Source organism: Diabrotica virgifera, chromosome 8, assembly GCF_917563875.1.
Source record: "Diabrotica virgifera virgifera chromosome 8, PGI_DIABVI_V3a".
Taxonomy (NCBI): Eukaryota; Metazoa; Arthropoda; class Insecta; order Coleoptera; family Chrysomelidae; genus Diabrotica; species Diabrotica virgifera.
Window position 1 is genome coordinate 60,831,079 of NC_065450.1, and position 14,002 is coordinate 60,845,080.

The 14,002-nt window shown below is 32.5% G+C and overlaps 1 protein-coding gene across 2 annotated transcripts in view; it reads left to right on the top strand.

The window, feature by feature from the left end:
- Positions 1–14,002, top strand: part of LOC126890497 (juvenile hormone esterase-like) — a 128,336-nt gene that overhangs the window by 65,133 nt on the left and 49,201 nt on the right. For both annotated transcript variants that reach the window (XM_050659479.1, XM_050659478.1), the window contains 2 exons: positions 10,806–10,928; positions 10,986–11,129. In XM_050659479.1, coding sequence (XP_050515436.1) covers positions 10,806–10,928; positions 10,986–11,129 — 267 coding nt within the window. The remainder of the gene's footprint in view (positions 1–10,805; positions 10,929–10,985; positions 11,130–14,002) is intronic.

Below are 14,002 nucleotides of genomic sequence, written 5' to 3' on the forward strand. Positions count from 1 at the left end.
AGGGCATATTTTCTATATTTTGCTTCGCTTTAGATATATCGGAAAAAGTTATTTGGAAAAGTTGTACCAAATATTATTCTAGCCCCACGTACCAAATTTCATCACAAAATTCGCACTTTTAGTTTTTTCAGTATTTGTAGTCAGGATCCAGAAACATACAATTGGCTATCCCGAGATGCAGCTCGGGACAACCATTGTCGAAACCGTAAAAAAGTTCGCCTTTATCCCCGAAAAATTGCTGGACATTCTCGCCCAGTATGGCCAGACAAGCCGCCACAATTACAGCGCTGTGCTTAGTGTAAAGAGTGGGAGATTCATACCATTATGTTATGTTCTGTTCTTAGGCGCATTTGAAAAGTGCCTGACTATAGGGTAGTGACATCATATAAGTGAGTAGCACTACCACGGGAAGCGTACAATAATTACAACTTAGGAGAGAAATTAAAAAGTACCTTTTTTATTTTAGATACTTAGGTATTGTGTCAAAATTTATAAATTACAATTTTGAAATAAGCAATTTATATTAATAAATAATTTATTATTGTTCATTTGGAGAGGTTACGCGGCGCCTACCTTGCCTACCCCGACGGGCCGCCCCTGGTGTCCACATGCAGTAGATTAGTTTATGGATACGCTTCCATAGCACATGTCCACAGTGGCGTAACAAAATCCGTGGGGCCCCCGCAGATTTGGAAATGGGGCATACTTTAAAAAATTACTAAATGCGACATGTAACAAGAACTTATATGTGTTATAGCCCAGTAAATGAACGTGAAATACGGCGATACCGTGTAATTTTCAATGTCACCACGAAGTGGTCCAGTCAATACTTTTCGAGTTATTTACGAGTGAAAATGTTCAACATTATTAAACATTTGAACTGCAAGTATTTAAATTTATATTATTTTAAATTCTCGAAGGGGCCTCTCTGGATCTCTCCTTGATAATACTTTAATAATAATCTGTCCGTAATACTTTTTAAATTATTTTGAAAAAAGGACAGTTTGTAAAATAAAAAAAAACTTTTTTTACTATAAAACTAAGTTTTTCAAAAATAAGAACTTCGAACCGATCCAACTTAGAGGGAGATTTTCACTTTTTTAGCAAAAAAAGGAGCCAACTTTATTTTGAGCGTAACTCGCTTAGTTATGATGTTAGAAGCTTGCTATAAAATGCTATAAAAAATTAAAAATAAAGCTTTTTTTAAACATTAAAATAAAGTTTCAATGAGTTTTCTCCGAAAAGTGATTCATTTTTTGGTTATTTCACGTTGAAATATTCGATTAAAAATTAAACGAATAAGAACATTTTTTCATGAGCTAAAACTTTCCTATTACTGTGTTGATAGACTTCATGAATGTACAAATGTACACCATTTTTTTTGTTCTTTATAGGCTACATTTTTGCTAAAAATATTTTTTCGGTCATTTTTCGTTAATATTTTTAATTCGATAAAATACTTATTTTTTGAGTTATTTGCGAAAAACCGCCTGAATGCGTGGTTTTATTGTTGAAGAATAAACATTTTCACTTGCATGTCACTTGAAAAGTATTGACAGATAAAATAAGCTCTATGTAGAACAAAAGTTGCTTATAGTTAGTCAATTTATCCATTTACGGACTTATTTTAAACGTATATTTTTCACCCCGAGAAGGGGTGACTTTAACCCCTCAAGTTAAAGCAACCAACGGCACAACTCAAATTTTGAAGTTGAGGATAAGTAAAATCCAATTACAAATTGCCCAGAAAATACGCCGTGACGCTGATAATTACACTCCAAAACGATCATTTACTGGGCTATTAGTATATTCATGCACTGTTTATGACAACTTACATTTTTCATCATTATTGGTATATAGTCCAGGGCGCATCTGTTTTGAGGTGGACGTTAAGAGGTGACTCAAATGTTTTTGCAGAAATTGCTTGAAAGTAAATCAAATAATAATATTTGAGTTATCCTCCCTCTCAAAAAGGTCCGGAACATTGTTTAAATAATCAAAATGTCAAAAATTGAAGGAAAAATTCGATTTTTTTCTTCGTTTTTTGATTATAACTTTAAAAGTATTCATTTCCGAGAAAAGTTGTACTGACATAAAAGTTGCATAATTAAATTTACTACAATATAGAATTGGTCAAAAATTTAAAAAAATAGTCACCCTAGTTGCAAAATAGCAATAATTGCGAAAAAACCATACAAAAACAAGTATTCGCATTTTACGTTTTTCAACCATTTATGCTACACTTAGGACCTTCATATTTCACCCAGAAAAACCTTATGATACAGTAAAACAACACTGTATATTTTATTAACATCCGTTCAATAGATTTTGCAAAATAAATTTTGCAATCCAGATTTCGCAAAAAAAATTTATTTTTTCAAAATGTTACAGGATTGAAAATAAAGCAGATAGCAAGTTGAATTTTTTTTTGCTTATAGAAGTGTACTGTACCTCTAAGTTGCAATCTTCAAAATTAAAATCGATTAATTACCACGGCGTCAGAAAATTTTTTAAATAAACAATAATTTTTGGTGCTACGCGCAGGACAGCGGTGTTTGATTCACACAAGTTGATTTCCACCAAAATTTCTTCCTATCTTTATCTAATATATTATTTTCTTACTCTATATTTTGTTGTATTTTAATATTTTAATTCCACAAAAATTAAACTAATTTTATTACTGTTTGTGAAATATTGTTTAAACAATTACATATGTTTAAAAATAATAAACTTTTATTATTTAAGTTAAAATATATGAACAAAGAAAGTTTTTGCTAATAAAAGTGTTATTTCAAAGGATAGAGTATGTGTTTTTATTTTGCAATAAACAAATTTATTTATTTATATCGAAATATAATAAAAATTAAAATGTATCAATCATTATCAAAGGTCATTGGAATGCCCAATCAGAGAAAACTATCCGCTGTCCTGCGCGCAGCACCAATAATTAATGTTTATTTAAAAAAAATCCTGACGCCGTGGTGTTAATCGATTTTAATTTTGCAAAATTGCAAATAAAACGTACAGTACATTTCTACAGGCAAAAAAAATTTCAACTTGCTATCTGCTTCATTTTCAGTGCTGCAACATTTTGAAAAAATGAATTTTTTTTACGAAAGCTGGATTGCAAAATTTATTTTGCAAAATCTATTGAACCGATCTTAATGAAATTTACAGCATTGTTTTACTCTATAATAAAGTTTTTTAGGTGAAATACGAAGGTCCTAAGTGTAGTATAAATGGTTGAAAAAACGTAAAATGCGAATACTTGTTTTTGTATGTTTTTTTCACAATTATTGCTATTTTGCAACAAGGATGACTATTTTTTTAATTTTTAACTAATCCTATATTGTGGGAAATTTAATTATGCAACTTTTATGTCAGTACAACTTTTCTCGGAAATGAATACTTTTAAAGTTATAATCAAAAAACCAAGAAAAATATCGAATTTTTCCTTAATTTTTTGACATTTTGATTATTTAAACAATGTTCCGGACCTTTTTGAGAGGGAGGATAACTCAAATACTATTATTTGATTTATTTTCAAGCAATTTCTTCAAAAAAAATTGAGTCACCTCTCAACGTCCAAATGTACTAATATTTTTACAGATGGGCCCTGGTCTAATAGAATAAAATAAAACGAAAATTAATAAAAAACTACATTATTACATAGTATTATTTTATGAGATGAACAACTTTCTTCGTGCAGTACTATCAGCGAATAGATCTACAATTTTATTAATTCGTACAATACATACATAAGATACATTGTATCTATCTGATGGGCAACATTATTTTCAATTCGGCAATGCTTAAAAAACGTTGCGTATGTATGCGCAAGATAATATAACAATACCACATTTTTACATAGACGACAAGATGGGGCCCCTGACATATTGGGGCCCCCCGCAAGTTTCATGCTGCGGGGGCCTCTGTTATGCCCCTGCATGTCCACCATTGTTTTTCACTTCTGCAGAACATATTATATACAATAAACCGTAATATACAAAAGTTTCTATAAAAAGAAAACAAAAAAAAATAATAGGATCACTGAACGGGAAAAATACCAGGACATCAACTAAATATATTCAAGAGACTGGGAAAATTATTTCACGTTAACAGAAACTGTAAGTGTATAAATATTTGTACAAAAATGTGAACGTTCTCCAAATGTATTATAATTTATTGTTGATGCATTTGTTATTTATCTGGTATATAAATATATAAAAAAGGTAACGTGGATAGAATGCAACAATACAAAAATGATTGTGAAGGGCTTGGTGTTTTTAGCAATTTTTTCGACAGTAATATTTGAAGTTTTTGGAGAAGTAAGTTACAATAGTCATTTAATTTTTTATTATAACTTTTTGATAATAATAGAAATATACACTCGTTGTCAAAAAACTCCGGATAGTTGCATTTTGTATATATATTTTTAATTTTATAAGTGTTGCATTTTGAAAACAGTTTTCATTTCTGCTTTTTCTAGCATTCTTTTTGTTCTCTCTGTGCAGGTCGTGCTTCTGCCGCGTATGTCATTATTGGTTAGATTGAATCTGTTTATTCTATTCACTTGATGTTCCACTTCTGTTCTGAGCTTTCCGTAGCTAGAGAGTGGAATGCCTAGATATTTAAACTTCATGACTTGTTTTGTTATCTGACCCTCCAGCTCTAATTTACATCATAGAAGATTTGCTGTTACAACCATGCATTTTGTCTTTTTTTTGGAAAATTATCATGTTAAATTTTTTAGCTGTTATATTAAATTGGTTCAACATACCTTGTAAATCATCTTCATTTTGAGATATTATTATTGTATCGTCTGCATAGCAGATTATTTTAAATTGTGTTTCCCCCTTTGGTATCCTATTTGTTCTTAATTATTTTATTACTTCATCCATGATAAGGTAGAATATAGAGGGGATCCCCCTGTCTTATTCCATTGCCAGCTTTAATTTGATGAGTTAATTTTTCTACTGTTACTGTTATTGTAGTGTTCTGTTAGATATTTTCCATCGTTTTAATTATTCGTATAGATATCTTTCTTGCGTACAATAAATAGATAACGGCCTTTAAATTGTCCCTGTCAAATGCCTTCTTAAGATTTACGGAACCAGTTTCATTTGCCTTCCATTGCCAGCTTCAATTTGATGAGTTAATTTTTCTACTGTTACTGTTATTGTAGTGTTCTGTTAGATATTTTCGATCGTTTTAATTATTCGTATAGATATCTTTCTTGCGTACAATAAATAGAGAACGGCCTATAAATTGTCCCTGTCAAATGCCTTCTTAAGATTTACGAAACCAGTTTCATTTGCCTTCCATTTCCAGCTTCAATTTGATGAGATAATTCTTCTACTGATACTGTTATTGTAGTGTTCTGTTAGATATTTTCGATCGTTTTAAATATTCGTATAGATATCATTCTTGGGTAGGGGAGGTCGGGTACAATTGTAACAATTTTTACTTGTAATTTTTTATTTATAAATGGTGTCCATATAAGTGGAATATAAACATAGATGAGTATAGGTCGAACGTTCGACTTCAATTTACAATTTTATTTTGTAAGTTTTATTGATTAGGTAACTTAACTAGAAAAATGCGTAATTTTAACTTAACAACAAGTGTTAGATCTGTACCCGTTCAAGGGACAATTGTAACACATAAAGGGGACAAATGAAACAATGTCAAAACCATGGAATTTTATCCAACTTATTCCCAAAATAAATATTTATAAACAGGTGTCTGGTAAACCAGTAAAGAATTAAGTATTATATAAAGACCTACTTACTACTACTTGAAATAAAATCAAACATACAAATCAAAAATGCTTTCCAAAACAGACAAACATATTTATAATATAATATATACATATGTATTATTAATAAATATATTTATGTATATATATTTATTTATATATACACTACACACACATTCATAGTGATACATACATTATGTAATGTCTATATATACAGGGTGAGGCAGATAAAGGACCTATTAGAAATATCTCGAGAACTCAAGGTAAGAAAATTATGAAAATCGGAATACAGGGGTTTTGAGGTGTGAACTATTTAATGAGAATATCTTGGTCTCTTTGCTACTTCCGGTTATACCGGAAGTTGGTTGTAACTTCGTTTATTTAAATGGGACATTCTGTATATTTTTACATTTTTGGATTCTCCTTGATTTCTTCTGTCTTAAATATAAGTTTTTGTAATATTATACAGGGTAGGTTAAAAGATAATTAAGATTTTTTATTAATTTCGTAGCAAAATTCACACCCTGTAGAACTGTAGTAGTTTGACATAATAAACTCCGTTTATGTTCAAATGATTTTTAATATAGTCTACTATGTTAAGAATTACTGGTATAGTTAAATTTTTCCTTTTTTGTATACAGGGTTGGTTGAAACTCAGAATGAGTATTTTCTGAGTTTTCTTAAATGGAACACCCTGTATTTTTGTATTGTAATGACATGTTATTTTAGGATACTTTTTAATTTCTTAAGCAATCCCTATACCTAACTGCTTCAATTTGTGAGTTATTGGTGATTCAAATCAAACATTAATTGCAACACAATATACCTGAAATTTTATTAGGTTGGCCGTAAAAATATTTAATCACAAATAATTTTTCGGAAATGAATACAGACTAATCGAGACTGATACTTAAAATTGCCAATAATGGTTGAGCTATCAAAATATCTACGTAGTTAAAATTGTTGGTGCGATTAAAAATTAAGCACAAATTAAAGCAGTTGGGTATAGGGAATGCTTAAGAAATTAAAAAATACCATAAAATACCATTTCATTACAATACTAAAATATAGTGTGTTCCATTTAAGAAAACTCAGAAAATACACATTCCGAGTTTCGACCCACCCTGTATACTAAAATTCAAAATTTAGCTATACTAATAATTGGTAACAATAGTAGACCATATTAAAAATCATTTGAACATATAAAGGGATTTTGATGTAAAACAATTCTACAGGGTGTGAATGTTGCTACGAAATTAATAAAAAAACGTAATTATCTTTTAATCTACCCTGTATAATATTACAAAACCTTATATTTTAAGAAATAAGAAATCGAGGAGAATCCAGAAACGTAAAAATATATAAGGTGTCCTATTTAAAAAAACGAAGTTACAATCAACTTCCGGTATAACCGGAAAAATAACCGGCTTAAAAATAAATCCGAAAAAAACGAAATTACTATCAAATGGGGAAACAAACGGAAACAATATATATTTGGAAGGGAAACAAATAGAAGAAGTAAAAGATTTCTGTTATTTGGGCAGTCTGCTAAACACAACAGGAGGCACAGAAAAGGACATAACACAAAGAATAAGCTTCGCACAAAACGCTTTCAACTCTTTGCGCAAGATATGGGCCTCGACAAACATCAGCAGAAGAACAAAGTTACGATTATTTGAAACTAATGTAAAGTCTGTCCTGTTAAACGGAGCATAAACATGGAAACACCATAAAAAATTCTTTCAGAAAATACAATCCTTCATTAACAGGTGCCTACGTATTATACTGAGAATATTTTGGCCAAACAAAATTACTAACGACGAATTGTGGAGAATAACAAATGAAGAAAGGATAGAACATACAATAAAAAAACGGAAATGGAAGTGGATAGGACACAACTTACGAAAACCAGCAACAAATATTGCTAGACAAGCTCTACTTTACAATGCTCAAGGCAAAAGAAGAATGGGTAGACCATCTTATACGTGGAAAAGAACAATAGAGAAAAAACTCAAACAAAATAATTTAACATGGAACGATGCAAAAAAGATAGCAAAAAACCGAAGAGAATGGAGAAAACTAGTAAACAAAATTGGACGGAACTCAACAGATGATGCGTGGGACTAGCAACCTCACCATCATTCCTCATGCTACTTGAAACACCGCAAGGTGCCCTTTGCTCCACTTGGAGATGTATGATATATGATATGATAACCGGAAGTAGCAAAGAGACCAAAATATTTTCATTAAATAGTTCACACCTCAAAACCCCTATATTCCAATTTTCATAATTTTCTTTGTTTTAGTTCTCGAGATATTTCTAATAGGCCCTTTATCTGCCTCACCCTATATAGTGGTATGGTAAATATACGTTACAAATGTACCCGTTGCTAGTGTTACAATAATTGTACCACAACGACATGCCAATGATTTGTCAGAATTTTATAACAGATCACGAAATCTAATCTCAATTTAATAAATATATTAATAAATGTATAATATGACTCCACCACTCTTATACCACCCTTTCTAAATAATAACTCTAAAACTAGAGCGATTATCAAAAAAATACAAAATTTAATTAATTTTACTCGCCAGGCGTAAAAACCAATATTTTCGTCTAACAACGTAACCTAATATCAGAAGGAAATGGGAAACTGATTACAAAAGAATTGCAAATAAATCTACAAACCATTATTTCAGAATTCACCCTACACTTCAAAAAAACATTCCTCATTTCACCTTTAATTATAATAGAGCACACATGTCAGTATTGACTCGTTTAAAATTGAACCATGCTCGCTTTCCATCTCACTTATATAAAATTGGAATACTTAACTCTCCTGTCTGTAGTTGTGACAATATATCCATTGGTGATCTAAATCATATAATTCTAGAATGTTCTCTGAACTCTCAATCTTCTTCAATTCTTTATCAAGAACTAATTCATCACGAGTGTCCATTGCCACTAAATATTACAGCTCTCCTTTCTTCCTCAGATAAAGCGGTACTAGATTCCATCATTAATTTTATCAGAAATTTAAAAATAGCGGTATAGTTTAGAAATAGACAATATGAAATCATTTCATGTAATTAAGAATTTACATGTTTTGTGGCAAATAGATTTTGTCTGATGCCAGGATCTCTCACACACACACACAACAACGTAACCCCCTCATTTAACATCGCCAAACTACGGTCAACATTACACCACTAAATAATTTCTCACATGCAGCGTTGCCAGCTCTAGTCGACCAGAAACAAGATGTTTAGAAGCAATGTTACATTTGTACCGCGCTACAATTGTACCCGCACTCCCTACAATAAATAGATAACGGCCTTTAAATTGTCACTGTCAAATACCTTCTTAAGATTTACGAAACATAAATATGCCAATTTGTTTATTCTAATGATTTCTTTTGAACTTACCTGATTATAAAAAATATAGTGTCGGTGCTGCTCCAGCTCATGTAGTAGTATGGTATAACTAGACCCAAACCCAGAAAGCCAAAGTGAAAGTTATCCTCCAACACCAAATTGTTTTATATTGTCCACATAATGTTCAGAAAAAAGTCACGCCATTTTGAGCGTCGTGTTTGGGGGGAGGGGGGAATCGGTAAATTCGTAGTTTTTTAAGTTTTTCGTCAATATTTCTAAAACTATGCGGTTTAGCATGAATAACCTTCTATACAATAATGTTCTACATTAAATTTGAAATAAAAAAAGGTCCTATGCATAATCGTTCTAAAATGAACGGTTCAAAAGTTACGGAGGTAGTTTAGTATAATTTGTCCAAAAAAAGGCCTAACCCAAACATCCAAAGTAAAAGTTTTCCTTTAACACCAAATTGTTCTATGTGGTCCACATATTGTTCAGTAAAAAGTTACACCATTTTAAGCGTCCGGTTTGGGGGGAGATGGGGGAGAAATCGGTAAATTAGTAGTTTTTTTTTAGGTTTTTCGTCAATATTTCTAAAACCATGCTTTAGCAAAAACAACGTTCCATACAAAAATGTTCTACGTAAAATTTAAAACAAAAAAGGTTCTATACATAATTGTTATAAAATCAACGATTCCAGAGTTACGGAGGGTAAAAAGTGGAGGTTTTCGATACTTTTTATATTCTTTGGACAATTTATAGAAATTTTCTTTAACAGGATTGTGTTCTGTTAATAAAATTTGCTATTTCAGTGGCCCATGATATGTTAGTGATAAGCCCTTGAAGAAACGTCAACCTCACCACCCAAAATCATCATCCCAGATCAATTGCCTAGATTCTAGATAATATAAAAGTATTGAAAACCTCCAATTTCACCCTCCGTAACTCTGGAACCGTTAATTTTATAACAATTATGTATAGGACCTTTTTTGTTTTAAATTTTATGTAAAACATTTTTGTATAGACCATTGTTTACGCTAAAGCATAGTTTTAGAAATATTGACGAACAACGTAAAAAAACTACTAATTTACCTTCTTCTCCCCTATCACCCCCAAACCGAACGCTCAAAATGGTGTAACTTTTTACTGAACAATATGTGGACCATATAGAAAAATTTGGTGTTGAAGGAAAACTTTTACTTAAGATGTCTGGGTTAGGCCTTTTTTGGACCAGTTATGCTATACTACCTTCGTAACTTTGGAACTGTTAATTTTGGAAGAATTATGAATAGGACCTTTTTTATTTCAAATTTAATGTAGAATATTTTTGTATAATAGGTTGTTCATGCTAATCCTCATAGTTTTAGAAATATTGACGAAAAACTTAAAAAACTACGAATTTACCGATTTCTCCCCCCTCTCTTCCCCAAACCCGACGCTCAAAATGGTGTGAGTTTTTTCTGAACATTATGTGGACGATATAGAACAATTTGGTGTTGGAGGATATCTTTCACTTTGGATGTCTGGGTTATGCCATTACATATTTGGATCAATTATATCATACTATAGGCATACTAAGAGGCATCTATGTACACGTGATGTAAGTTAAAAAATTATGCTACTTCACAAAAAATTGTCCTATATTAATTGATAGTTTTTTATATTACAGAATGTTCAAGTAACCACAAATGAAGGTACCATCTTAGGAACGACTTCATTATCAGAAAAACTAAACAAAACGATGTACATGTTCCTCAGTATACCATATGCGGAACCACCTAAAAGATTTGAGGTGTGTCAGTTATTTATTAATACCGATTTTTGTTTTTTATATTAAATTTTTTTTCAGCTGTCTGTCCCAAAATCTAGTTGGAGTGGCGTTTTAAATTGTACGTTTGAAAGAGCACAATGTTTGCAGACCCAATACGATGTAATACAAGCTAAAATAGAGGGTTCAGAGGACTGTTTATTTCTAAGTGTTTTTAGTCCAAACGTAAGTCTTTCTTGGTCATTCTAAATCTAACGTGTTATCCTGCTATATTTGTTCCATTTTATCTTTGCCCATGCGTCATGATTTATTTTCAAAGAAATTACATTAAAACATAAAGTGAAACGTACGTCGATGTGTGTAGTATATAGTATATAGTATATAGTATATAGTATATAGTATATAGTATATAGTACATAGTATATAGTATATAGTATATAGTATATAGTATATAGTATATAGTATATAGTATATAGTATATAGTATATAGTATATAGTATATAGTATATAGTATATAGTATATAGTATATAGTATATAGTATATAGTATATAGTATATAGTATATAGTATATAGTATATAGTATATAGTATATAGTATATAGTATATAGTATACAGTATACGATACGATAAGATACGATATTATTATTATCCAGATTTAGCCATACGGCTCACACTGCCTCTGAGGGGAAAATTGACTCATCCCAGATACCTACGGTATCAAAAGGATTGAGCTCTGGTGGGACTCTTTCCGTGTTATCGAGCCCTAGGTGACTTGGAATGCAGGTGTATCTCCCAAAAATTTTCTTACACTTCTGGCCGTCGCAAGTAGTACAGCTTTCTGCATGGTCTTATAAATATGTTCATTGAGACCCAGCTTTTTTATGCTTTCGAGGAGGGTCTTCGGAATGACTCCAGTAGTAGACATAACAATAGGTATCGTCTGGGTACTTTGCATTCTCCATTGTCTCCGTATTTGAATTTCCAGATCTCTATACTTGGCGATCTTTTCAGTAAATTTACTACGTAGATTATTGTTGTTAGGTATCGCCACATCAATTAGTGTTGTTTGTCTTGTTAATTTATTAACTAGTACGAGATCTGGTCTATTATGTGCCACTGTTTGGTCTGTGAGCACACTGCGGTCCCAGTATAGCTTGTAGTTGCCATCCTCAAGCATACTATCAGGGACGTATTGATAATATGGGAGATGGTCCGTTTGGAGAAGTCCCAGCTTGTTAGCTATCTCTTGATGGAGGATTTTTCCCACTGCGTCATGCCGTTCCTTGTATTCAGTTGCAGCAAATGCCTGGCAGCCCCCTATAATATGTTGGATGGTTTCTTGGGCTTGACATCCATATCGGCATCTGTCGTTTTGAACCTGAGGGTCTTTGACGATATATTTCAGGTAATTTCTGGTTGGTATAACCTGATCCTGAATGGCCAGTAATGAACCCTCCGTTTCAGGGAACATATTTCCTGATGTCAACCAATAGTTCGACGCTGTATTGTCGACATAGTCTTGGCTGACCTCATTGGGATGTCGCCCGTGCAGAGGTTTACCCATCCAGGTGCGTAGTTTTTCGTCCTTAGTAAGGTGGTTTATGCGCATATCTGGTTCCCTCAGTTTGATCGGCGTTGTGTCATCTACTGCGCAAATTGCGCGGTGTAGAGTAGATGTCTCAGCCTGCATCTGAAAATAAGTTCTTAAATTAGCAATCTGTTTATCTAATTGCTCACCTATATCCATAAGTCCTCTTCCTCCTAAATACCGGGGTAATGTCGTTCGTTCTACTGCACTTTTAGGGTGGTGTTTTTGTGCCTTTGTGAGGTGTGTTCGTACTTTTCGCTGAAGATTTTCTATATCCGTTTTTGTCCACTTAACAATACCAAATGAATAGCTAAGCGCGGAACAAGCGTAGGTGTTCAGTGCCTTAAACAAATTTTTACTGTTAAGCTGTGAACGAAGCAGTTGTTTTACCCTTCTTATAAACTCAGTTGTTATCTCAGTTTTCATTTGCTTATGGTCAATTTTCCGCGCCTGCTTTACTCCAAGATATTTGTACATATCGTTATCGCCCATGGCCTCGATGTTCTGGCCATTTTGCATATCGAATCCACCGGGCTGTACCTTTCCTCTGCCTATATTCAAAACACGGCACTTGTCTAGACCGAACTGCATACTAATATCATTAGAGAATGTTTCTACAGTTTTTAGCATCTCTTCTAGGTGTTCTCGAGTGGAAGCCATTAATTTCAAATCATCCATATACAACAGATGATTGAGCTTCGCTACTACAGTATTATTGTTTTTAATGCTAAAACCTGAGTCAGTGGAGTTTAATAGTTGGGAAAGGGGGTTCAAAGCTAAACAGAACCACAGTGGACTCAACGAGTCTCCTTGAAACAGGCCCCGGTTGATTGCGATATTTTCGGTTTCGATATTGTTTTCACCAGGTATTTGGAGGTGAATTTTAGTCTTCCAATCTCTCATTATATGCCTTAAAAAGGTCACTACGTTATCATCGACTTTGTATATTTTCAATATATCTATTAGCCATTCATGCGGTACTGAATCAAAGGCCTTTTTATAGTCAATAAAAGCAGTAAAAAGGTTCCTTTTTTTAGTGAATGCCTGGTTAGAAATGACTGAGTCGATGATAAGCTGTTCTTTGCAACCCATGGAACCCTTAGCGCATCCTTTCTGTTGAGGCTCTATGATATTGTTTAGAGCACAGTGTTGGTAGATACGCCGGGTTACACAGGATGTGACCAATTTATACAAAGTTGGAAGACAAGTAATTGGGCGGTACTTGGATGGATCTTGGGTGTTATTTTGATCCTTGGGTATTAAATAAGTAGTTGCCTGAGTTAGAAATGATGGTAATTCCTGCGGATTAGAAATAACATGATTAATTAATGTTGATAAGCACTCATGAATACTCCAAAACTTTTTAAGCCAAAAGTTCTGAACTCCGTCTGGTCCAGGAGATTTCCAGTTATGAAGCTCTTTGATGACATTTGAGACTTCTTCAGTCGTGAATGGTTCGTAGTTAGCAGTGACGTAGTGGTGACAGTTGTGCGTCGTATCTTCTATCCA